Source organism: Impatiens glandulifera, chromosome 7, assembly GCF_907164915.1.
Source record: "Impatiens glandulifera chromosome 7, dImpGla2.1, whole genome shotgun sequence".
In the NCBI taxonomy this organism is placed as follows: domain Eukaryota; kingdom Viridiplantae; phylum Streptophyta; class Magnoliopsida; order Ericales; family Balsaminaceae; genus Impatiens; species Impatiens glandulifera.
Genome location: NC_061868.1, coordinates 30,705,835 through 30,727,575, shown reverse-complemented (window position 1 = coordinate 30,727,575; position 21,741 = coordinate 30,705,835). Strand labels below are relative to the sequence as shown.

Below are 21,741 nucleotides of genomic sequence, written 5' to 3'. Positions count from 1 at the left end.
ACGTCCTCTTCCTCTCTTGTTCTTCATGAAAGGGGATTGAATTGAAGTAGATTATGGTGCATGTTTGCTCCCATTGTTTTATCTTCCTCTGTATGAACCCGTACAAATATGATAAAATGTATTATTCTTCAGAATTTTAGGGCTTTTGTCATTACTTTTCTCTACTTCAATTTTATGTGTTTGAGGATCAACAATATTAGTTTCTTCTTCATTTCTCTCCTCTGCTATATCTTTACTTTCATCTTCCGCCTCTTCATCTTCCTTATCTTTAGGTTTATTTACTTCGTTTTTCCCGAAAAAAAAGCATCCCATATTTCATCAATTTCATTGGTTTATTGGTTTCTTCATTATCTGATCCTACCTTGCATTTTTCCTCTACATCATTGTTTTCTTCCATTCTTTGATTCTTCATTGATTTCTTCCTCTGTATTTTTTCTTGATGATTGCCTTTAACTTATCCAATATGAACTTTGATTCTTGATTCTTTTGTTTCAATTTTCTGATTTTCTTCTTCTTAAGCTTTCAAAATTTTATGCTCTTCCTCAATTGTTTTTGCACATTTAGTGCTAGCATGTTGGAAAATATTGCAGAAAGCACACATGTGTGGCCTGCATTCATATTATATTTTTATAACTTTAGACTTTCATTTCCTGTCAACTACTGTAATGTTCTTTTACAACATACTTTAATTATGTACTTCAATGCTTATTCTAGCAAAGGTAAGTCGCTCTCTTCCTTCTATAATTGGGTCCATGTATAATGATTTTCTTATTAAATTTGTGAAGTGACTTAAGAACTTCTACATTGTACATGTTTGCTGGGATGTTCTAAAACTTAAACCATATATGGACGTTATTTCCTTTGGTTTGCTTAGCAGGTTCCATTCTTCAAACCATCTCTATAGTTTCACATAGTTGGATCCAATTTTAAAATAATTAATTAAAATTATAAAATATAAAATATAACATAATAACAATTTTAAAAAACATTATTAAAAAAATATAAAAATAAGTTTATAAGTAATAATAATTGACTTTAAACTATTGGTATTTTCATAATGTATAATGCATGAGTCAACCGAACAGTAAAAATTCAGTAGTAAAACATGCACATTCAGACCATTTTCATAGAAAAACATGCATCATCAATCATATTGAAATCATATTGAGACATGTATTTTATTATGTTTGAATATAATTAAGAACTAATACAATTATATATTTTACAGAAGTTTAAATAAGCATTATTTAATTTATTAAAGTTGTGTTTCCTATTTGGATAACTCTATAATAATAATAACGACTAATTTGTATATAATACAATTTGTTTACTTACTATAATAAGCTTTATATCATTTTTTTAAACGGTTTAATGCCATTTTATTTTATGTCATTTTATTTTATTAAACTAATTTAAATGAGAAATTTCATCTTTGAACCAAGCTCCACTGTCTTCAAACGCTGTTATTCATTTTCTTCTATGTAATTTCATTTTTCTTTTATGAATATATTGTTCCTCAGCATTAACGTTAACTTTTCCTTATTGTTCATCTGAACCTCTATTTTGCTTTAACGTTTTCTCTATTTGCAAGTGATGGAGACAATTTGAACACTCTTCGTTTTCTTTTGTTTAGCACTTTTTCTATAATTGATGATTGTACTGTTTCATTTGATGATGACTCTTTGTGAATAATGATTACCTCGTTTCCTGGAACTTTCTTAGGACATTCTTAAGACCTATATCACTTTTAAAACACACATATGAGTTTTTAATCCCTAATGCTTGATCAATAAAATATCTTATACGATTTTCTAGAGTTTATTCATATTTCTTGATCTTAAATGCAATTTTCTTGATTTTTTAAGGAATTTGATATTCCGCTCTCAGATTTTACCTGGTAGTAGAGCTAGAGTTGATAAAGATCATAATTACGTAGAAGAAAAAACAATACGACAATCGGTGGCTTAAAATCTAGACATGATCGAAGAAGAGGTTCTGATTTCTTCTTTGGAGGTAGCGATTGATCCTTCTCGAACAGTGACTAAATCCTCTCAAGTTATTCTTCAAATGGTAGAAAAAAACATGACTACACCAATATTCTTTACCTACATGGAAGAGAAGTCATTTCAACCAATCTCATATGACATTTCTTTTGAGAATCAACTACTTCGAATAGAGTTCAAGTATCTAACTCGCGTTTCTAGCAAAGATGAAGGCATGTTTGATCGACTGTGCCTACAAGATACCGATCGATCCAAAAGAGGTTGTCCTTTGGAGAATGGTTGAAGCGATATTGAGAACATGGATCATGAATACTATCGACAATAAAAACAAGCTACATTTTTAGAGTACAATTACTTTACAATAGTTATGGGATAAAATTGGGGCACGTTATTGTTGGGAAAACCCTGACAGAAACACAAAAGAAGTAAACAAATGAAAGAACACACTAACAGAATTTGATAACAGAGTTCGACCAAAATTGTTGCCTACATCTCCGAGCACTAAGGCTATCAAATAATAAGTAAGAAGATATACAAGTATTGAGTGCAATAAATCAAAGAGGTGAGAGTTTCTTTTATACACTAAGAAACTTCCCCAACTCCCATCATCTTCCGATGTGGGATTTATTCTAATTGTAAATATAGTTTCTTTTATATACTAAGAAACTTCTTTCACTCCCATCATCTTCCGATGTCGGATTCTAATTGTGCCAAAAATAATTGTTATGAGGGAAGAAATGTTCCGACACAAACCAGTTAAGAAAGAATATTTTTACACTCCAGCAAAGAAACTTTGATCTAGAAAAATATTATTCTAAGACTAGATTGTATTGGGACACACTTGTGATAGAAGTAATGTTGACACTAAGTAGAATGTAAGCTAGAGAAGGGAGTCATCATGAATTACGAATAGAGTAATCTATATATATTTTTATTTATTCGTAATCTATATATATTTTTATTACGTCTCGATGTTTCATTCGAAAACATAAAAGATAGAATATTGATGATGGATCGATTGCCGACATTTTATAAGGATTTTACATTGTTTCTCATTGTTGAAAAGAAAAAACAAATCAACCTTTAAAATTTGGAGCAACATTCAACTATGTTTGTTGGTAACTCAACTAGAGAAAATTTTAAGAAGGCAAAGAAGAATGATGATAGAAGGAAGAACAACAAGATTGCAATATGATTTCACTACAAGATGAAAGAACATACCAAGGAGAATTTGTTTCAAGATTTTGGGGTTATCTGGAATGATGGACGAATCTAAAAAAGAGGAGTGATATAGTCTATGCAGCAAACACATATTTTTCTGATGCTAAAGAAGGATTAGTTGATATGTCTCGAACTGAATAATGTTGAAACTCCTCAAAGGGATGATGAAGCAATATAACAAGTTTTCACCATCTAGGGTGCAACACTCCACTTCTTCGTCTAGCAGCACGACGCTTGTATTGCTCTCCCACAACCACGTTTTCACGGTTTAGGCTGCTCCCATTTCGTTCGTCGCTATTACGGGAATCGCTTTTGCTTTCTAAAGGAAAGAACATTGATTTGGAAGGAAGTACACTAAACCTTCTACAGTTTTACAATTTTTGAACTAAGCATTAGTTTGAATCATTTAAAAAAAAAGAAAAAGATATGTGAATTCAATAGTAGAAGTCTATGCACACAAGTATACTATTAGATCAAAATAAGTTTTTACATTTTGCTGATGGATCTTCAATGATAATTAGTAAAGCTAGAAATTTGAGATTAAAAAATGAAAATTTTATTCTTAAAAATGTGCTTATTGGACCTGATTTTAATTTTAACCTCATATCATTTGTAAAACTCAAAAAATACAAAAAATGTCTTACATATTTTTTGAAAATAATTGTGTTCTGCGTGACCATGATCAAATGAAACTCTATGAAATTGGAAAAAGAGTAGAAAATTTGGCTTTCTTCTATTTTTTGAATGATTCAAATAAATAAATGACATAAAAAGATTCTAAAAAATCTTTTAGTGTTTCTGAAATTCTAAAGGTGAATCGAAAATGTGGACATCCTTCTAACAAAGTATTGATAATAATATTTCCCTTCTTAAAAAGTAAATTGTCTCATTGTTGATCAACTTGTACAATTCTAAAATCTCATAGTGTCATTTCCATGAAGTTCGTTCTTACAAAAGAAAGTTTTGATTTCATACTAATTGATTTGTAGTCCTTATAAAGAAGCATCTTTAATATATATTATATATAATTATTGAGATAATGTAATTGCTTGGGTTTAAAACTAAGTAGCATAATTAATTTTGCTTAATAATTGATAAAGTTTTTTTTATACATAAATGTTTTTATAATTGTAGATGTGGTACTTAGTTTTTAACATATATAACTCCAATTTGTAACTTTTGGTTTGCTGATCACATTTCACAATAATATTATAAGCTAAATCCCTTTATTTTTCTCAAACCCAATATCCCTCAACAATCTTCTAGCCTATAGCTATAGTAGCTATAGGCAGTCAATTATCTTCAGCACGATGATCAATTTTCTTATTGGATCCCCCTTCGGCGGCGCCAACCGCAATAGAAACAAGCTCATTATCCTCACCAGAAATCTCCTCCAAGGACCTCCCTTTTGTTTCCGGCACCAAGAAAGTGAAAAAGAACCCAACCATATTCACCACCGCCAGTCCTATAATCGCCTTCTGCACATTATTACTCGCCTGCCTTGTATATCCCTGCACTACAAACGCCCCAATAATCGCCCCGGCCTTCCCTGCCGCCGCTGAAATCCCATGACACGTTGACCTGAACCGTGCAGGAAACAGCTCCGCCGGAACTATAAACGTCGTACTATTAGGCCCGAAATTAGCGAAGAATAAAGTCAGACCGTAAAACACAGAAAACAAGAAAGGCTTTCCATGACAGAACTGGTACTTTGAATTGGGATCGCATGTATCTTGGCCCCGAAAACTGAAATATTTGAATCCTAGAATGGCCATAAACAATGACATGAAGAAGAACCCGTTGAGCTGGATCTTGAACCGACCGATCTTGTCGATGCTGAAGACTGTGAACCAGTAGCCGGGGACGGTGGCGAAAAGAGCGACTAAGAACATGGATTTAGAGATCAAGAAAACCTCTTGGATTGCATTCATTCTTGTTGCTTTTGGGATGAGTGAAATTGCGGCGTATATGTCTTTTTGAGCTAATTGAAGACTGTAGAAGGCTATGTCTAACAAGAACCAAGTGGTTGTGGTCCCGAGAAGATGATAGCCGTGTCTCTTGAAGAACTCGCCGGAGAATAATCCATATGAAGAGTGACTAACTGGGACTAAGTCGGAGCTTATCGGTAGCTGGGGTTCTTTTGTAGGAATTTCACCGGTCTCTAGGACTTTAGCCATGTCTGCCGCCGCCTTCCGGGCATTTCCCTCCACCAATGCAGTGTATCTAGATAATCATATTCACATTTTCACTAAATAGATATGTACAAGAAACCAAAAAACACTTAATTTCTAGTTAATTTGTTAGAATTTTTGTTAGAAGATGTTAAAAAAATTGAGTATTGTAGTTCAAGGAAACAAAGGTTATGTCTAAGATATGTGACATGTTTAATTTTTATTAAAGACATCTTAATTTGAAGTTGTGTGGATCATTAGTGTGAGGTAGATAATAAAATCAAAATTGGTTATATTTCTAAGAAAAAATTAGAATGATTTATATTATAATTTAATCATTAGGAGAGAAACAAGGATTTATATCAAATATAGTAAAACATAGGGAAGATGTCAATTTTATCATTGAACTATTACGGAATATTTACGTATATCACTGAACTAATTTTTGTTCGTTTATATTACTGTAATTGAGTTTAATATTCATCTATGTTATTACTGGACAAAAACATCTAAACTCATTAAGTTTTTCGTTAAATGATGATACGTGTGATTGACCTGTCATTTTTTTAAAATTAATATATATATATATTATATTTATTTTTATTTACTATTTTTAAATAATAAAACTTTTATATTTTTAGAGGCATCAACCAAATAATATAGACATTTTGAGAGACACTAATAATAATTTTTTTTCTTTAATTAATATATTTTTAACGTTTTTTAACGAACTTTATTATTTAGAATGTTAAAAATATATTAATTAAAAAAATGAATTAATTTTAATGTTTCTCAAAATGTATAATTTGTTTGATTAATTCATTTGAAAATGTAAATTAAGTTTTATTATTTAGAAATAGTGAATAAAAATAAATATATAATATATATTAATTTTAAAAAAATGACATGTCAATCACATGTGTCATCATTTAACAGAAAACTTAACGAATTTAAATGTTTTTGTTTAGCAATGACATAGATGAACATTAAACTTAATTACAGTGTTATGAACGAACAAAAATTAGTTCAGTGATATACGCAAATATTCTATTATAGTTCGATGATAAAATTAACATTCTTCCCGTAAAGTATATATTCTAATTTTAGATATTAAAAATCATTTGTTGTATACCACATCTTTATAAAAAAAAAAAAAAATACATTATAATCTTGATTATTATAAAATATATATAATATGATTATACTTATATATAACCAACAATAAAAACAAACAATAAAAAAAACATTTGAAGTGTTCAATAATTTGACTTAATCCACTTATCAAGATTTTATTGTTCTTATATCTTAACATTTTGTTAAATTTGTGACAATATTTTTTTGTTTGTTATAATTTAGTTTGTAATGATTAACTATACATGACCACCTTTACCTTTGAACCCGTGACTTAATGGAAATAGTCTTTCTTTAAAAAAAAACATGTTCATTACCTTTGAAAATAGCATACTTTTTTAATATAAAATTTTATGATGTAATTTTTTAACTTGATTGTTACTTCTTCTTTTTCTACAAACTTACTTGTGTTTTCATTTTATTTCAAGTATTTGTAAGGACATAAAATAAATTTGTAAAATAAGGTAATATATAATTTACCTAGCTGTTTCTGGCATTTGAAGCCTCCAATAATAAGTTAAGGCAGCAGGAACAGCTCCAAACATGAGCACTATTCTCCATACAAAATCCCCTTCAAGCTGTGTGGAGAATACATGATCATCTTTAAACTCAGGAGCATCAAATGCCATTAAGAAAGATTTCGAAACGATCATAGCAACCCCACCAGCCACAAGAATCCCCATTCCTTGCATGGCAAAAACCGCGGCTATGAACCCTCCACGAGTCTTCTGATTAGCATACTCCGACATAATCACAGCCGAAAGAGGGTAATCCCCGCCTATCCCAAACCCAAGCCAAAACCTAAAGAAGCATAAACTGCCCACAACACTCTTTGTGGTACTCCCAAATGAAAGGCCAGAGCAAACCGCACAACCTACCATTGTAACCAAAGTGATACCATATACTTTTTTTCTTCCTAATTTATCTCCAAGCCAGCCAAAGAAGAGCTGCCCCGCCAGTGTCCCAAACAAGGCCACACCAGTAATGGCGTCGTTTACATGGTTTGGCAGAACTCCAGGTTTGTTTTTCGTTGGATCGTAGTAATAAAGACGACCAATGAGTTTTGCGACGGCGGTTATACAAAAGAGATCGTACGCGTCTGTGAAGAAGCCCATGCCCGCGATAACTATGGCCTTGAAGTGGTATAATTGAGTCTTTGCATTGTCGAGAGAGGAGAAGACAACCTTCATCGACTGGTCAGCCATAGGGCACTAGCAAGTGACTCAAGAAGAACTTATAATAAGATAGTATAGATGAAGGGTAGTTAAAAACTAAAATAGTCAAGTCCTGGTATGTGACAAAAGTTTATTTATAGAATTTTTCATTTGATCAATAGAAATTAAATTCATCATGTGGTGTATAAGGTTTCTTGTTGTGCTTCTTCATTGTTGGAACAAGAAATCCTCTTTGTGAGTAACGAACACTTTTTTTAATCTTCCATTCCTTTGTGTTGGCATGCATTGTTGGAAAATGGTAGAAAATTGTTTATGTTTTGGCTGGGTTTGTCCTTTACCTGTTTTCTTTCTACTGGTTTTATCACATATTAAAAGTTTATTTCGAATGTAATTAATTTAAATTATTTGTAAGGACTTTTTTTAAATTAATTCAGTTAATAGTTATTATTTAATTATTTAGAAAAATATCAAATTATACTACAAAATCTTCTTAATTCAATAAGTTAAGAATTATGTGATTTGGAACTCTAAGAGTGTTTGATATGGGATTTTATTTTTTAGATTTTATGCAGGTTTTAAAAAATTCTTCTCTTATTAGATTATAATTCTTTGTAATCATCAAATCACTCATTTTATTGATTAAAATATTAAAATATTCATACTTTATTTTTATTAAATTTATATTTTAAATATAAAAAAATAATAATTAAACCAATTAAAAACTAAAATAACATTTTTTATATAAAAAAAGATTTTCTTGAATAAAATATCAAAAAAACCTTAAAAAAATGGATGAAACAATATCTAAGAAGGGTATGTAAGTTTAAAAGGAAAACTTTAACTTAACAAAAATAATTAACTAAATTAGGCCACCATACAGACTAAGATGATGAGTTTTAGCTCTTTTCTATCTCACAAGATTTGGACATCTACAATTTGTTGTATTTGTATTGTTAGAACTTAGAATTGAGTGAGATTAATAAAAATACACAAATATGTAAATGATTTTAATTATTTTACCATATGTTAAAAATAATTCATTACAAATAAAACCCACATTAAAATGATTGAAATTGAAATGTTATTGAGTTGTTTTCCATTCTCAAAATAATTACAATCTCCATTAAGATATTTTATGATATATTTTTAATAGAATTCCCAATTATTGGTACTAAAGTTATGCACGGACTATTGATACATTTCATGAAGAAGATAAAAATAAAGTTGATTAAATTATGACATTTCTATTGTTGTGGTCCACTTAGCAAAATATGGAGATGTCAATTGGTTAGATGCAATTGGTTAGATGTTAGTAACACCAAAAATAGTTAGACTTAAAACAAACATTTCATAGAAGATCTCAATCATTCTACAACTTCAACCTTTTTCAAAACATGATGAAATGTAACATATATTCTCACTCTCCAGAAACATCAACCTTAATGAATAAATCAAACATTTTCACACATTTTACACTGGAATGATTCTACATTCTTACATATTGTTAGAATAAGAAAGATGGTATTAGAATGATATATATTGAATTACATAAATTATGTCTATTATATAGACATTACATTAAGCTTATAAGGAAACTAATAATATAATATAATATTAATATAATATAATATACTGATGATATTATCACAATTTATAATATTGTGATAATATCTTACATATATATTATCTTATATTCTAACATCCCTCCTCAAACTCAAGATGGAAAACGCTTGATCAACTTGAGGTTGAAGACGAGATGATAAAATGTTGATGTTGTATTCTATAAGTTTCAAAAACCCGTGAGCTCCATCCAGTTAAAGGATGACAGTGTGTTGACGGATAAACCAATGAAGAGGTAGAATCCCATGAGAATAGAATGCTATGGTAAAACAACAACCGAATGAACTCTGAAGTTATTCGCGAGTCTCAAAATCCATCCAACGACGGAATGGCAGTGTGTTGCATTAAAGAAAACCAGCGAAGAAGGTATGTAGAATACCATGAGAATAGAATGTTGGGGTGAAACAACACCTGTAAAACCCATTCTAACGAGAGAATGGAAGTGTGTTGACTAAATAACCAGTAAAGGAGCACATATGATTAGATTAACACCAAAAAAATATTGCATTAACTATTAGGATAAAGCAACAACTAAAAACAAACTCAGAGAATATGATTGTCGAAAAAAAGTAAGAACATCAACATAATTATTTGAAAGAAGAAAATATTATTAAGAGATACTAATAATAATTAGTAAAGAATTATTAGAGCCCTCCATCAATGGCTAAAGTAACCATTAATGGAGTCAGCGAAAGACTATCACTTGATTGACTTAAAAACAATAATAAGTCTTTGATATCATGTTAGAATAAGAGAGAAAGATTGTATTAAAATGATATATATACTGAATTACATAAGTTATGTCTATTATATAGACATTACATCAAGCTTATAAGGAAACTAATAATATTATATACTAATAATATAATATAATATTGATATAATATAATATATTAATGATATTATCACAATTTATAATATTGTAATAATATCTTACCTATATATTATCTTATATTCTAACATATAATGTGCAAAAATCTAATTATGTTTTACATACAAATTTCTATAATATTTATCGAAAGCATAATAAAACCAAATGTTATAAGTGCAATTTTTTTTTTATTTTTTATAATGAACAAATTTAATATAAAAAATAAAAGGCAAACACAATTTAAAATCTTGTCATTTTATTTTAAAGACATTGTTGTATATATCCTATATGGTAACAGTGTGATGGGTGAAGTTTTATGTATAACAAATAAATTATAGCACATTATTTTCCTAGTAATTTTATTAATTAATTAAGAATTTGTTAGTTAACAAAAATTGTAAGCTTATTTTTTTCGCTCCTTTTAAAATGCAACGCGTTGATCCCGTTTTTAAGGGTGGTTCGTAACTCGCAATTGATCTGAGCCTCGTGCTTTATTTTCCGCTCAAATGCTCTCGCAGTAGGAGACAAGAGATTTTAATTGTAAACTCAACTCGAGTACTTTTAGAAGAAAAAATGTTTTGTCGTTTAGGCTTTGATAAGTCTCTTGGCTTACCTTCATCTCGATTCTTGTAAAACGAGATGAGGAAGCAACTCACAAATGAGTCGTCTCGCCAAAATGGAGATGATGAACCAAAATTGAACTTCACAAAGTTGATGTTGTTGACACTATTTTAAGAGTCGCCACATAGTTTAATTCTCGAAAAATTAAAAAGAAAAAATTAATGAAATTATTTTGGAATAGTGGTACAACACCAACTTCCACTTAGTCATCCAAACTTCTCCTTTTAAATAAATATATGATTATAAACCACCAGTCATATCCCATATCTGGTGGGGAACTCGAGAGTTAGATATTAACCAAACTCTTCTAATGATGGAGGCAACACTTCAACTTCTCAAATTTCATTTGGCAATGGCTCAGAATCGGATGAAACAAGTACAAGATAAACAAAAAAAAGATGGAGAATTTGCATTGAATGATTGGGTTCTGATTAAGCTACAACTCTACCGTCAATTATCTGTAAGAAATAAATATCACAAACTTTCTACTAAGTACTTTGGACCTTTTCGTATTATGGAGCGAATTGGTGAAGTGGCATTCCGATTGGGATTGGGCAAGATACAAAGATACATAATGTCTTCCACATATCTCAGCTAAAGAAATACATGGGCACGCCGAGTAGGGTGGAAGAAATTCCAAGTTTGAACATGCCTAATGAGATTCCCGAGGACATTCAAGATGAAAGGGAAGTGATCATGGAAGACGGATATTGTCGTCATGTACTGATTAAATGGTCAGCCTGCAGAAAAGAGGAGAATTCATGGGAAGATGCAGAAGCACTGATTTTTCAACACCTAGAGACCTTTGTGGCTTGGGAAAATAAGAAGAAATATTCAGTTCGACTCCGACGAGGACGCCGAAGTTCTAAAGAGGGGTATTGATACAAGGGTGAATGAAGATTGATCTAACGATGGTAAGAGATCCATGTGGGAGCACTAAGAGCTTACATTTTTTCTATTTTAATTGTTTGTCTTAATTTCTTTTAATCCTTTGAACTCTTTTATTTTGTTATTTTAGCCAGTATTGTCATGCCACATCATCAGTAATATGTTACAGAATCAGGACAATATTCACTAAAGAGATTGTTATTTAACTCAGAGAATCTTGTTCAGTAATTTTCTATGGAATGAATGAGTAATAACTCCCTCTTGTTTTTCTCTCATTTTTCTATCAATTTTCCATGTTACTTTCGTCTTCTCAGGTGAATAGTGACTTTTCTCCTCTCAACTTAACTCTTGTATGCACAACAAACATGTGAAGCAACCCAATTCTTCACGTCGTTGGAGATGAGATTTTCAAAAAAAAAATCTAAAAATCACCATAAGTGACCATTTCCAAAACTGTTTGAGGTCACATCAAGAGTAATCGACAAGGTGTTAGAGTTATCCTAATTAGATCCTAATATAATGTGTGAAAAATTAAAATCTAAATGTGGAAGCGTACCTTAATTTGATGAATCATGAATCTTCTCTTTCTTTAGAATAGAAATGGTCTTTAATCTCCTCTTTCCTTAGACTTTGTTTATATGAAATGGTTCTTCCAATTTGATGAGTACGTCAGTGATTTTATCTCTCTGATGATGGGGACGCAAAGGAAAATTGAACGTACTTCAAATGGGACCATTACCGTTACATATAGCCAATATTAAGTTATTTATTATAGTTTGGTCATTTCTAATTTAGCCCCTTCATAAAATTAGAAATGTCACTTAGGTATCTTCACTTTATATTAATTACAAATACACCCATATGCCATAAATTTAATTTCACATTAGATCACATTATTTTGGCTTATATTAAATATGACATTTACACAATTATTTATTATATTAATGACCCTACAAATTCCAATAATCTCCCACTAGGGTACGTATGTACAAAAATAAATGTATCAACCATAATGCGCTTGCAGTTTTATGTCATCTCAAATATGTTGTATAAATAATTTTATCAATTAATCATATCAATATATGACCAACGACATCGTCGTTGTATTTGAGCACAACTAGATCCAACAGTGATCACATAAATCAATATAATTAATTGATAAATCATATCATGAATATGAGGAATGAAAATTTCATTCAAGGTGATCTTTTCATGTCAATTTTCAATTGGTTCTACTTGACTTTAATGAGATCATACTTTAAACATAAATGTACAGAATGTAATAAACTGAATAATATTTAATTTCTGATCAGAATAAAAACATTATAAGATCTATAAAATAATTAAACTGAAACACAACCAAACTACAAACTCTCACTAAAGTTAGAGATCGTCGATCTCTACGACACTCATACGAGCAATATTCTCATTAAAGACATTAGGAGATAAACTCATTATCAATGGTTCATAACTACAGAGTTTGTACATAAATATTTTATAGAAATCTATCAACTTTGTATCATTTCTTTCACAACAAGAAACTTGATGTCAATATCACCTAATTTGATGTCTAGTAACATATCACAAATTTTGTTGCAATAGTGGATGACACTGTAAGTGTTTATTTGACACTTCTTCAAGAAACGACAAAACTAGCTAGAGAAAAATATAACCCGAAGTGGATTTTATACTGTTTTGGCATCCCGTAAGATCTTAGTCAGAATACTCAATGATCTCAAAACTATTCGACTTCTATATGTGAGCATTTAATTTTTAGTTCTTTTCAAATATCTCATAACTATTGGGCTACTTAATGTCAAGCAAAATTTGTGACAAACAAAATGTCACCAATATATAAAACCATAAATAGTTGTTTACTCCCACTAAACTTGTGACACACAAATAATCAATCAAAATTCACCTCAAAACCAAAAGATAGAGAATTGTTATTTTGTTAAATTTATTGTACCACTAACGAGACGCTTCTTTAAGTCCATAGATGAATTTATTTAATTTACAAACCATATTAATTTAGTCTCTCGACACAAAGTTTTCTCGTTGCACCTAATTGTTTTTCAATGTATCTATTAAAAAACCCCTTAACGTCTATTTTGGTGAAGGTCCATATCAAATATTCAACGAGTACCATAAATTGTAATTTGATTAAACTGGATTGTCACAAAAACACTTGATTTTGAAGTTGTTGAGTTTGTACTTAATGAATTTGATCAACACTTTCTTATTACTCTTGATTTTTGAACTTTATCATTGATAGGAGTAAAATCCTTATCAATGTCAAAAAACATTAGAGATATAAATCAAATCTTCATCAATAGGAATTATTGATATAATTCAATTCAAAGACAAAATCATTTCTCCTCTCAAACTCAATATCCTCAAAAAAATATTGTAGTCTCGTCTAAAAGAAAAAAATTATCTTTAACTTGACATTATAAAAATTATAGCCCTTAATCATTTATAATGTTCAATAAAGTAGTTGCTCACATTTATAAACCTAAGTCACAACTAAATTCAAATAATGATTTATCCCATCTCAAAATACTTAATGCATCATTAATATCAAGTTTTTGGACAATAATATTAATTGCTAATAGTATTTTGGTGTAATGATCAAACATTAATAATAAGACGTGTCAAATAATCAATATATCTTTGGATGGATTAATTATTCATATAAATAAGACTTTATAATTATTACATGTATATCATCACAAGTATTTATGTAATTTCGTCAATTAATTATTAACTTTTGGGCCAAATAATATAATCACATGAATTACACAATATTGCCGTTTAAAATTGTCTTGAATTAATTTAAACAAACATTATCACTTTAGTAATTATTTTTATCAACCAATATAATCCAAATAATAAACAATAATATCATTAATTTGAATTTAAATATCATATTATTATATATAACACAAATTAATAATATATAATTTAAAAATAAATATATATGTAATATATTTTATTATAAAAAATAAAATTATACATTAAACCAAATCTTAATTTTAAATTTGTAATATCAAATTAATTAAATAATAAATCTTCAATATTTATTTGAACAACTTAAGTTTCCCTTTTATATTCACTTTAATCTTCAAATAAATAAAAAGATATAATATAATCTAATTATTCATTAATTTATTAATAATCATCCACCTTAATCTTTTAATCCTATAAATGAGAATAATTTTTTTTAATTCATCTAAATGTATATAAATATATATTTATTTATTTATACCTAAAAATCAACCTTATTTCTTAATTCTCTCTTTAATTTATAATATATATTATATAGTATTTAATATCTTAACACGATACAGATATTTAATTAACAGTCGAAGTAATATAGAAAATCTAAATATCCATAAATCAATTAAATAATTAAATATGTTAAATATTATATTCCGTAATATTATCAATATATCTATATATTCTAAAAAAAACAGGTTTTTAAAATTATCTAAATTCATTTATATATATTATCTTTAGGATTCTTAATTATTGCTTATTAAATAAAGCATTCAAATATCCCTAAATATAGAAATCTTAACAATAATCTATATATATCTAATAACGCTTACTTTGAAATGTTGAGGGTGTACTTCACGCTCTCTCCAAAATAATTCTCATATCACAAGGTATTTTTTCATATTTCTCTCTCTTCATTTATGAATTGTATATTAATTAATTTTAATTTGTATATATATATTAATGTTATAATTATTATTAAAATATATTAAAATCTAATATTTTACATATACACATTAAACCAAATATTTATCTATATTAATTGAGTTTAGCATTAAATACTAATTATAAAACATTAAAACCTGCAATAAAATCAAGAATTTCAAATATATATTATATTAATTATAAAATATAACTTTCAATTATTCCATTATATTAATTATAAAATAGAAAGAAAAAAAAGTTATCAGGTTTAACATTAAATAATGTTTAACATTAAATACTAACTACAAAATATTAAAACCTACAATAAAATTAATAATTTCAATTATATATTATATTAATTATAAAATTTAACTTTCAGTTATCATATTATATTAATTATAATATAAAACTTAACCTGCAATAAAATCAAGAATTTCAAATATATATTATATTAATTATAAAATAGAAAAAAAATACAGTTATCATGTTTAACATTAAATACTAATTATAAAACATTAAAACCTACAATAAAATTAAGAATTTCAATTATATATTATATTAATTATAAAATTTAACTTTCAGTTATTATATTATATTAATTATAATATAAAACTTAACTTTCAGTTATCATATTATAATAATTATAAAATTTAACAAAAAAAAATAATTATGAAAAACATAAACAGTGTAACTGCAATTAAATCAATATAATAAATCAACCCAACTTTTCATCTTCTTTTCCATCTAAATATTTATTTTCCTATAAATAATTTTACATCAACAAGGTTTAATTTAAAAGAGAAGAGTGATATTCTGCCTATTCGGTCTCTTTTTGCGGCTTTCACTGTTTTGCTTTTTTTCTCTCAGAAATTTTATCATTTTAATCAACTACAACAACATTCTATCTTTTGAATTCCATCTTGGTTAAAGTGAGTAATAATTAAATTATATTAACATCAATTTCTCTATCAACATCATTATTTCATTCAATAATTAAATTGGTAATATGTTATGTTTCACCAATCTATTGTTCATTATTTTTTTTTCCAGGAATTTGATCATTTCAGGCCGCTGCAAGAACGTCCTATCTTTTGAATTCCATCTTAGTTAAAGTGAGTAATAATTAAATTATATTAACATCAATTTCTCTATAACATCATTATTTCATTCAATAATTAAATTGGTAATATGTTATGTTTCACTAATCTATTGTTCATTGTTTTTTTCAGGAATTTGATCATTTCAGGCCGCTAAATTTTATGACTAATTAATAAAATAAAAAATTTAAATACATATAATCTCTCTATTCTTAGCATAATATTTTTTTTCTATTCTCCAATTTTTTTTAAAATATTATTATTACTTATTATAACGTTTAATTAATTAATTTATTATTCATATTATTTTATAATATTTGTCATATTTAATATATTTATATTATATTAATAATATTTTTATTATTATTCAATCTAAATATTTTTAAAATTACTTTAGTTGAAGTTATCCAATATAATATTCATCCTTCTTTTGAGTCAAAGTAGGAGTAATGACTATATTTTATGATTTAATAAAATAAAAATAAATTTTTAGGTTAAATATATTTAATTTTTTAAAATACATATAGTTTTATTAGTTGAAAAAAGATGATCTCTATCTTTTGAGTATATGATTTTTTTTCTATTCCAAACAATTTGACATGATAAAGTTTAATGTATTTAATAATATTTATTTTTAATCACAAAAGAAATAAATAATTTTTTTTGAAATATTATTATAACATTCAATTAATTATTTATTATTTCCCATTATTTTTTAATAATTATCTTTATTCTCATTTTTAATATATTCATATTATATTAATAATTTATTATTATTATTAACATATGATATATGAATACTTTTTTTATAATAAATGTGTTTGTTATGTCCATAACATCTAATTTTTAAATATTTGGTCATTTTTTTACAAATTTTATCATTTTAGGCAACTACAACAACATTCTATCTTTTGAATTTCATCTTGGTTAAAGTGAATAATAACTAAATTATATTAACATCAATTTCTCTATCAACATCATTATTTCATTCAATAATTAAATTGGTAATATGTTATGTTTCACTAATCTATCTTTTGAATTCCATCTTGGTTAAAGTGAGTAATAATTAAATTATATTAACATCAATTTCTCTATCAACATCATTATTTCATTCAATAATTAAATTGGTAATATTTTATGTTTCACCAATCTATTGTTCATTATTTTTTTTTCCAGGAATTTGATCATTTCAAGGCCGCTGCAACAACATCCTATCTTTTTATTAAATTTTATGACTAATTAATAAAATAAAAAATTTAAATACATATAATTTCTTTATTCTTAGCATAATATTTTTTTTCTATTCTCCAATTTTTTTTTAAATATTATTATTACTTATTATAACGTTTAATTAATTAATTTATTATTCATATTATTTTATAATATTTGTCATATTTAATATATTTATATTATATTAATAATCTTTTTATTATTATTCAATCTAAATATTTTTAAAATTACTTTAGTTGAAGTTATCCAATATAATATTCATCCTTCTTTTGAGTCAAAGTAGGAGTAATGACTATATTTTATGATTTAATAAAATAAAAATATTTTTTTAGGTTAAATATATTTATTTTTTTTAAATACATATAGTTTTATTAGTTGAAAAAAGATGATCTCTATCTTTTGAGTATAAGATTTTTTTTCTATTCCAAACAATTTGACATGATAAAGTTTAATGTATTTAATAATATTTATTTTTAATCACAAAAGAAATAAATAATTTTTTTTGAAATATTATTATAACATTCAATTAATTATTTATTATTTCCCATTATTTTTCAATATTTATCTTTATTCTCATTTTTAATATATTCATATTATATTGATAATTTATTATTATTATTAACATATGATATATAAATACTTTTTTTATAATAAATGTGTTTGTTAAGTCCATAACATCTAATTTTTAAATATTTGGTCATTTTTTCACATATATTTTCGTTAATTATAACAATCCAATTATTCACTTAAATATTCTTAATGTTTTTATATAAAAAATGTTTTGCATAATATATTAAATTTTCATAAAAATAAATAACTATTTTTACAGAAGATGGTGAATCTATTAAAAGCTAATACACGATATTTATTTTTAATCATAAAAGAATTTTTTTAAATATATTATATTTATTATTTCTCATTATTTTATAATATTTGTCTTTATTCTCATATTTAATATATTATATTATTTAATTTTTTATTATTATTCAATATATATTTACATATAAATATTTTTAAAATTTTTTTATTTTTACTTTTTTTATTTTAAATTTTATTTTTATGTTTATATTTTATACTAACTATTATAATGTCAATTCATATCAAAATATCAGAAAATGGACACACAAGCCTCCATTGGATTGGAATTCTAGATTTGACTACGGATGGCAACTACAAACATTTAGTTGCAAGAGTTATGTACATGTGGGATGCAATAAATACTAAAAGAAAACAATGAATTGCTAAGTGTTGATTTCTTATTAATAGACAAGGAGGTAAGTGTGTTTAATATTTTGTTATATATTAATGTATGTTAGTGCAAACTAACATGTAATTTATAGGGTGCGGTTATTCACGTCAGCATTGATCGTCAATTTGTTCCAAGACATCGAAACTTATTAAAGGAGGGTAACATGTACATATTTCAAAATTTTCGAGTTGTCAAGTCAAACGCTCAGTACAAACCAGTTCCAAACTCTTTGAAAATTTTGTTTAGCTACTTTCTGAGAATCTAAATATTTCGAGATATAAATTTAATTTTTCTGATTACAAAGAGGTTATTTCTAGAAGTGACAATTGCTCACAACTAACAGGTAGTGTTTTGATTAACTATTGTCTTTCATTTAATTTTTAACTTACATTTTCCTCTTTTATGTTATAGTTATTATAGCTCGTCTTATCAGTTTGGGCTCTAAGACTTTTAGCAAAACTGGATAAAACACAGTTGCAAAACGTGATTTAAACCTTCAATTTGATAGGTTGATCATTTATAAATCTATAAGTTAAATGAGTTCTTTTGTCTTTTTAATCTATTAAATATTTTAATTTATTAAATATTTTAATTTTTACCTTTTCTATGTGTTATTTTATAGTGGTGAAGATATTAATCTAACTTTATGGGGAAACATAGCCGAAAAATTTGAATTTGTTGAAGGATCTAACAACCAAGATCCTATCGTAATAGTTGTGACCGGCTTTCTTGTCAAGTTATACCAAGGTATGAATTGTAAAAAAAATATGTTTATGTCTTAATATGTTTGTGTTAACCATTTTTATGTGCTTTCAATAGGTCATCATATCCTTTCTTCAACAACGGCCACACAAGTTTTTCAAAATCTAATGATTCCAGAGGTGGTGACTATGCGAGAAAGGTTGATATTGTCTTTCTTTAAACAATATTCTTTGTTTAAATATTTGTTGTTTTAATGACTATTATTTTTGTGCCACCTTTACTCAACTAATTGTAGATTTGTTGTTCATCCATCTCAAGTATGTTTGTTGGATGATACTGTTGAAAGTTCGATGTCTTTACAAGATGAGATAATGAAAGATCGACACACAATTAAGGAATTATACAACCTATTGTCAAATGAGGAAAGCAAGGTTGGTAAAATTGGTATTTCAATATTTTTATAGTTATCTTACTGGTTTATTGGTTAACAGGAATGTATATGTACCGTTGAAGCGACAATCAATAATGTATGCAACTACAATGGTTGGTTTTACTACTCTTGTGATGATTGTCGCAGAAAAGTAACGCTCGAGGGCGATGTTTTTTTTTGCAACTCATGTGTTAAAGTTACAAAAAATCCTACTCTAAGGTGTTTATTTTTGTCTCTTTGATCATTAACAAACTATATTCATATATTTAATTATAACTATTTTGTTTTTTCATTAATTATTTTGTATCTATTTTAGATATAAATTAGAGATTGAGGTTGGTGACGAGTCAGGAGCTGCACTATTTGTGCTTTTTGATAGAGTTGTAAATAAGTTAGTTAATTTAACTGTTTCAGATTTGTTACAATTACATCTGAGTTGTGACAAAGATTTACCATTGCCGTTATCATCAATGTCATCGCGAAACTTGTGTTCCAAGTTAAAATTACTGATTACAACCTCAAGAAAAAATCACACAATTTTACAATTATAAAAGTGTTTGATCCAAGTCAATCACTCATTACTCAACAGGTAAACATATTTTGGATATCTTTATGCTCAACTTTGAAACGTGTTTTATATATTAAATTAAATTTTGTTAAGGGAGGAGCATCAATTTCAGACAAAATTGTTAAAGAGGTACTTTTTCAATTTTTTTATCAAATAAATTGTTTTTTTAATTTATTTTAATGTCTTAATATTTGAAAAGTTTATATATATTTGATTAAATTTTATTAGGGAGGATCATCAATTTTAAACAAAGTTGTTAAAGAGGTACTTTTTCAATTTTTGTGATCAAATAAATTGTTTTTTTTATTATCTATTTTAATGTCTTATTTAAGTTTTTAAAATGTGTTTTATATGTTAATTAAATTTTATTAGGGAGGAGCAACAGACAAAGTTGTTGAAGAGATAGGACAAAAAAGACAAAAAAATTAGTTTTTAATTTTTATTTTACAATTTTTTAATTTCATTTTATGGAAGTTGTTTTTTTATTAGTATACATTATTAACTATTATTATAATACAGGATATCTTAAATTATACTAGAGTTATACATTTTTTTTTATGAATGTTTGTTTAATATTGTGTTAACTTAAATTTTTATTTTGCTTTCAATAGTTTAAATTAAATCAAGCCTTTTGGTTTGTATTGTATTATTATTATTTTCAGTTTTAATCAATCATTCTTTTTTCTCACATCATGTATATATTTCATAATTAATTTTATATAAATATATTTTTCCTTACATAATTTTTCCACAATTATTTATATATTATTTGTTTATTATTTATTTTTATACAATTTAATTATATTATGAAACAATTAATAATAATTATTTTTTCTATTTTTTCTCTAATTATATATATATATTATATATTATATATTTTCTCTTCATATAAATATATTCCTTTTTATTAAATTAAATATTTTATAAAAATTTCGTTTATATTTTCCCCGTACAACAACGTAGGGTTTCATACTAGTTACTTAAATATCTCTTAATTTATCGTAATCATATAACATCATAAAATTTAATTATATGAATCTTAATAAATATATATATATATAT

The 21,741-nt window shown here is 26.4% G+C and overlaps 1 protein-coding gene across 1 annotated transcript; it reads right to left on the bottom strand.

Moving 5' to 3' along the window:
- Nucleotides 1-4,474: 4,474 nt before the first annotated feature.
- LOC124946187 (low affinity inorganic phosphate transporter 8-like) lies at nucleotides 4,475-7,731 on the bottom strand. Its single transcript, XM_047486756.1, has 2 exons — nucleotides 7,007-7,731; nucleotides 4,475-5,447 (listed from the first exon to the last, which is right to left on the bottom strand). Exons 1-2 carry the CDS (start codon nucleotides 7,729-7,731, stop codon nucleotides 4,517-4,519), a joined length of 1,656 nt encoding a protein of 551 aa, XP_047342712.1. The 3' UTR covers nucleotides 4,475-4,516.
- Between the last annotated feature and the right edge of the window lie 14,010 nt (nucleotides 7,732-21,741).

Bases quoted from the DNA above. Each gene is read 5' to 3' on its own strand.
- LOC124946187 (XM_047486756.1), bottom strand. From the start codon at position 7,731: ATGGCTGACCAGTCGATGAAGGTTGTCTTCTCCTCTCTCGACAATGCA. The intron at 5,448-7,006 runs GTAAATTATATA...ATGATTATCTAG, and splicing joins CAAATGCCAGAAACAGCTAG to ATACACTGCATTGGTGGAGG.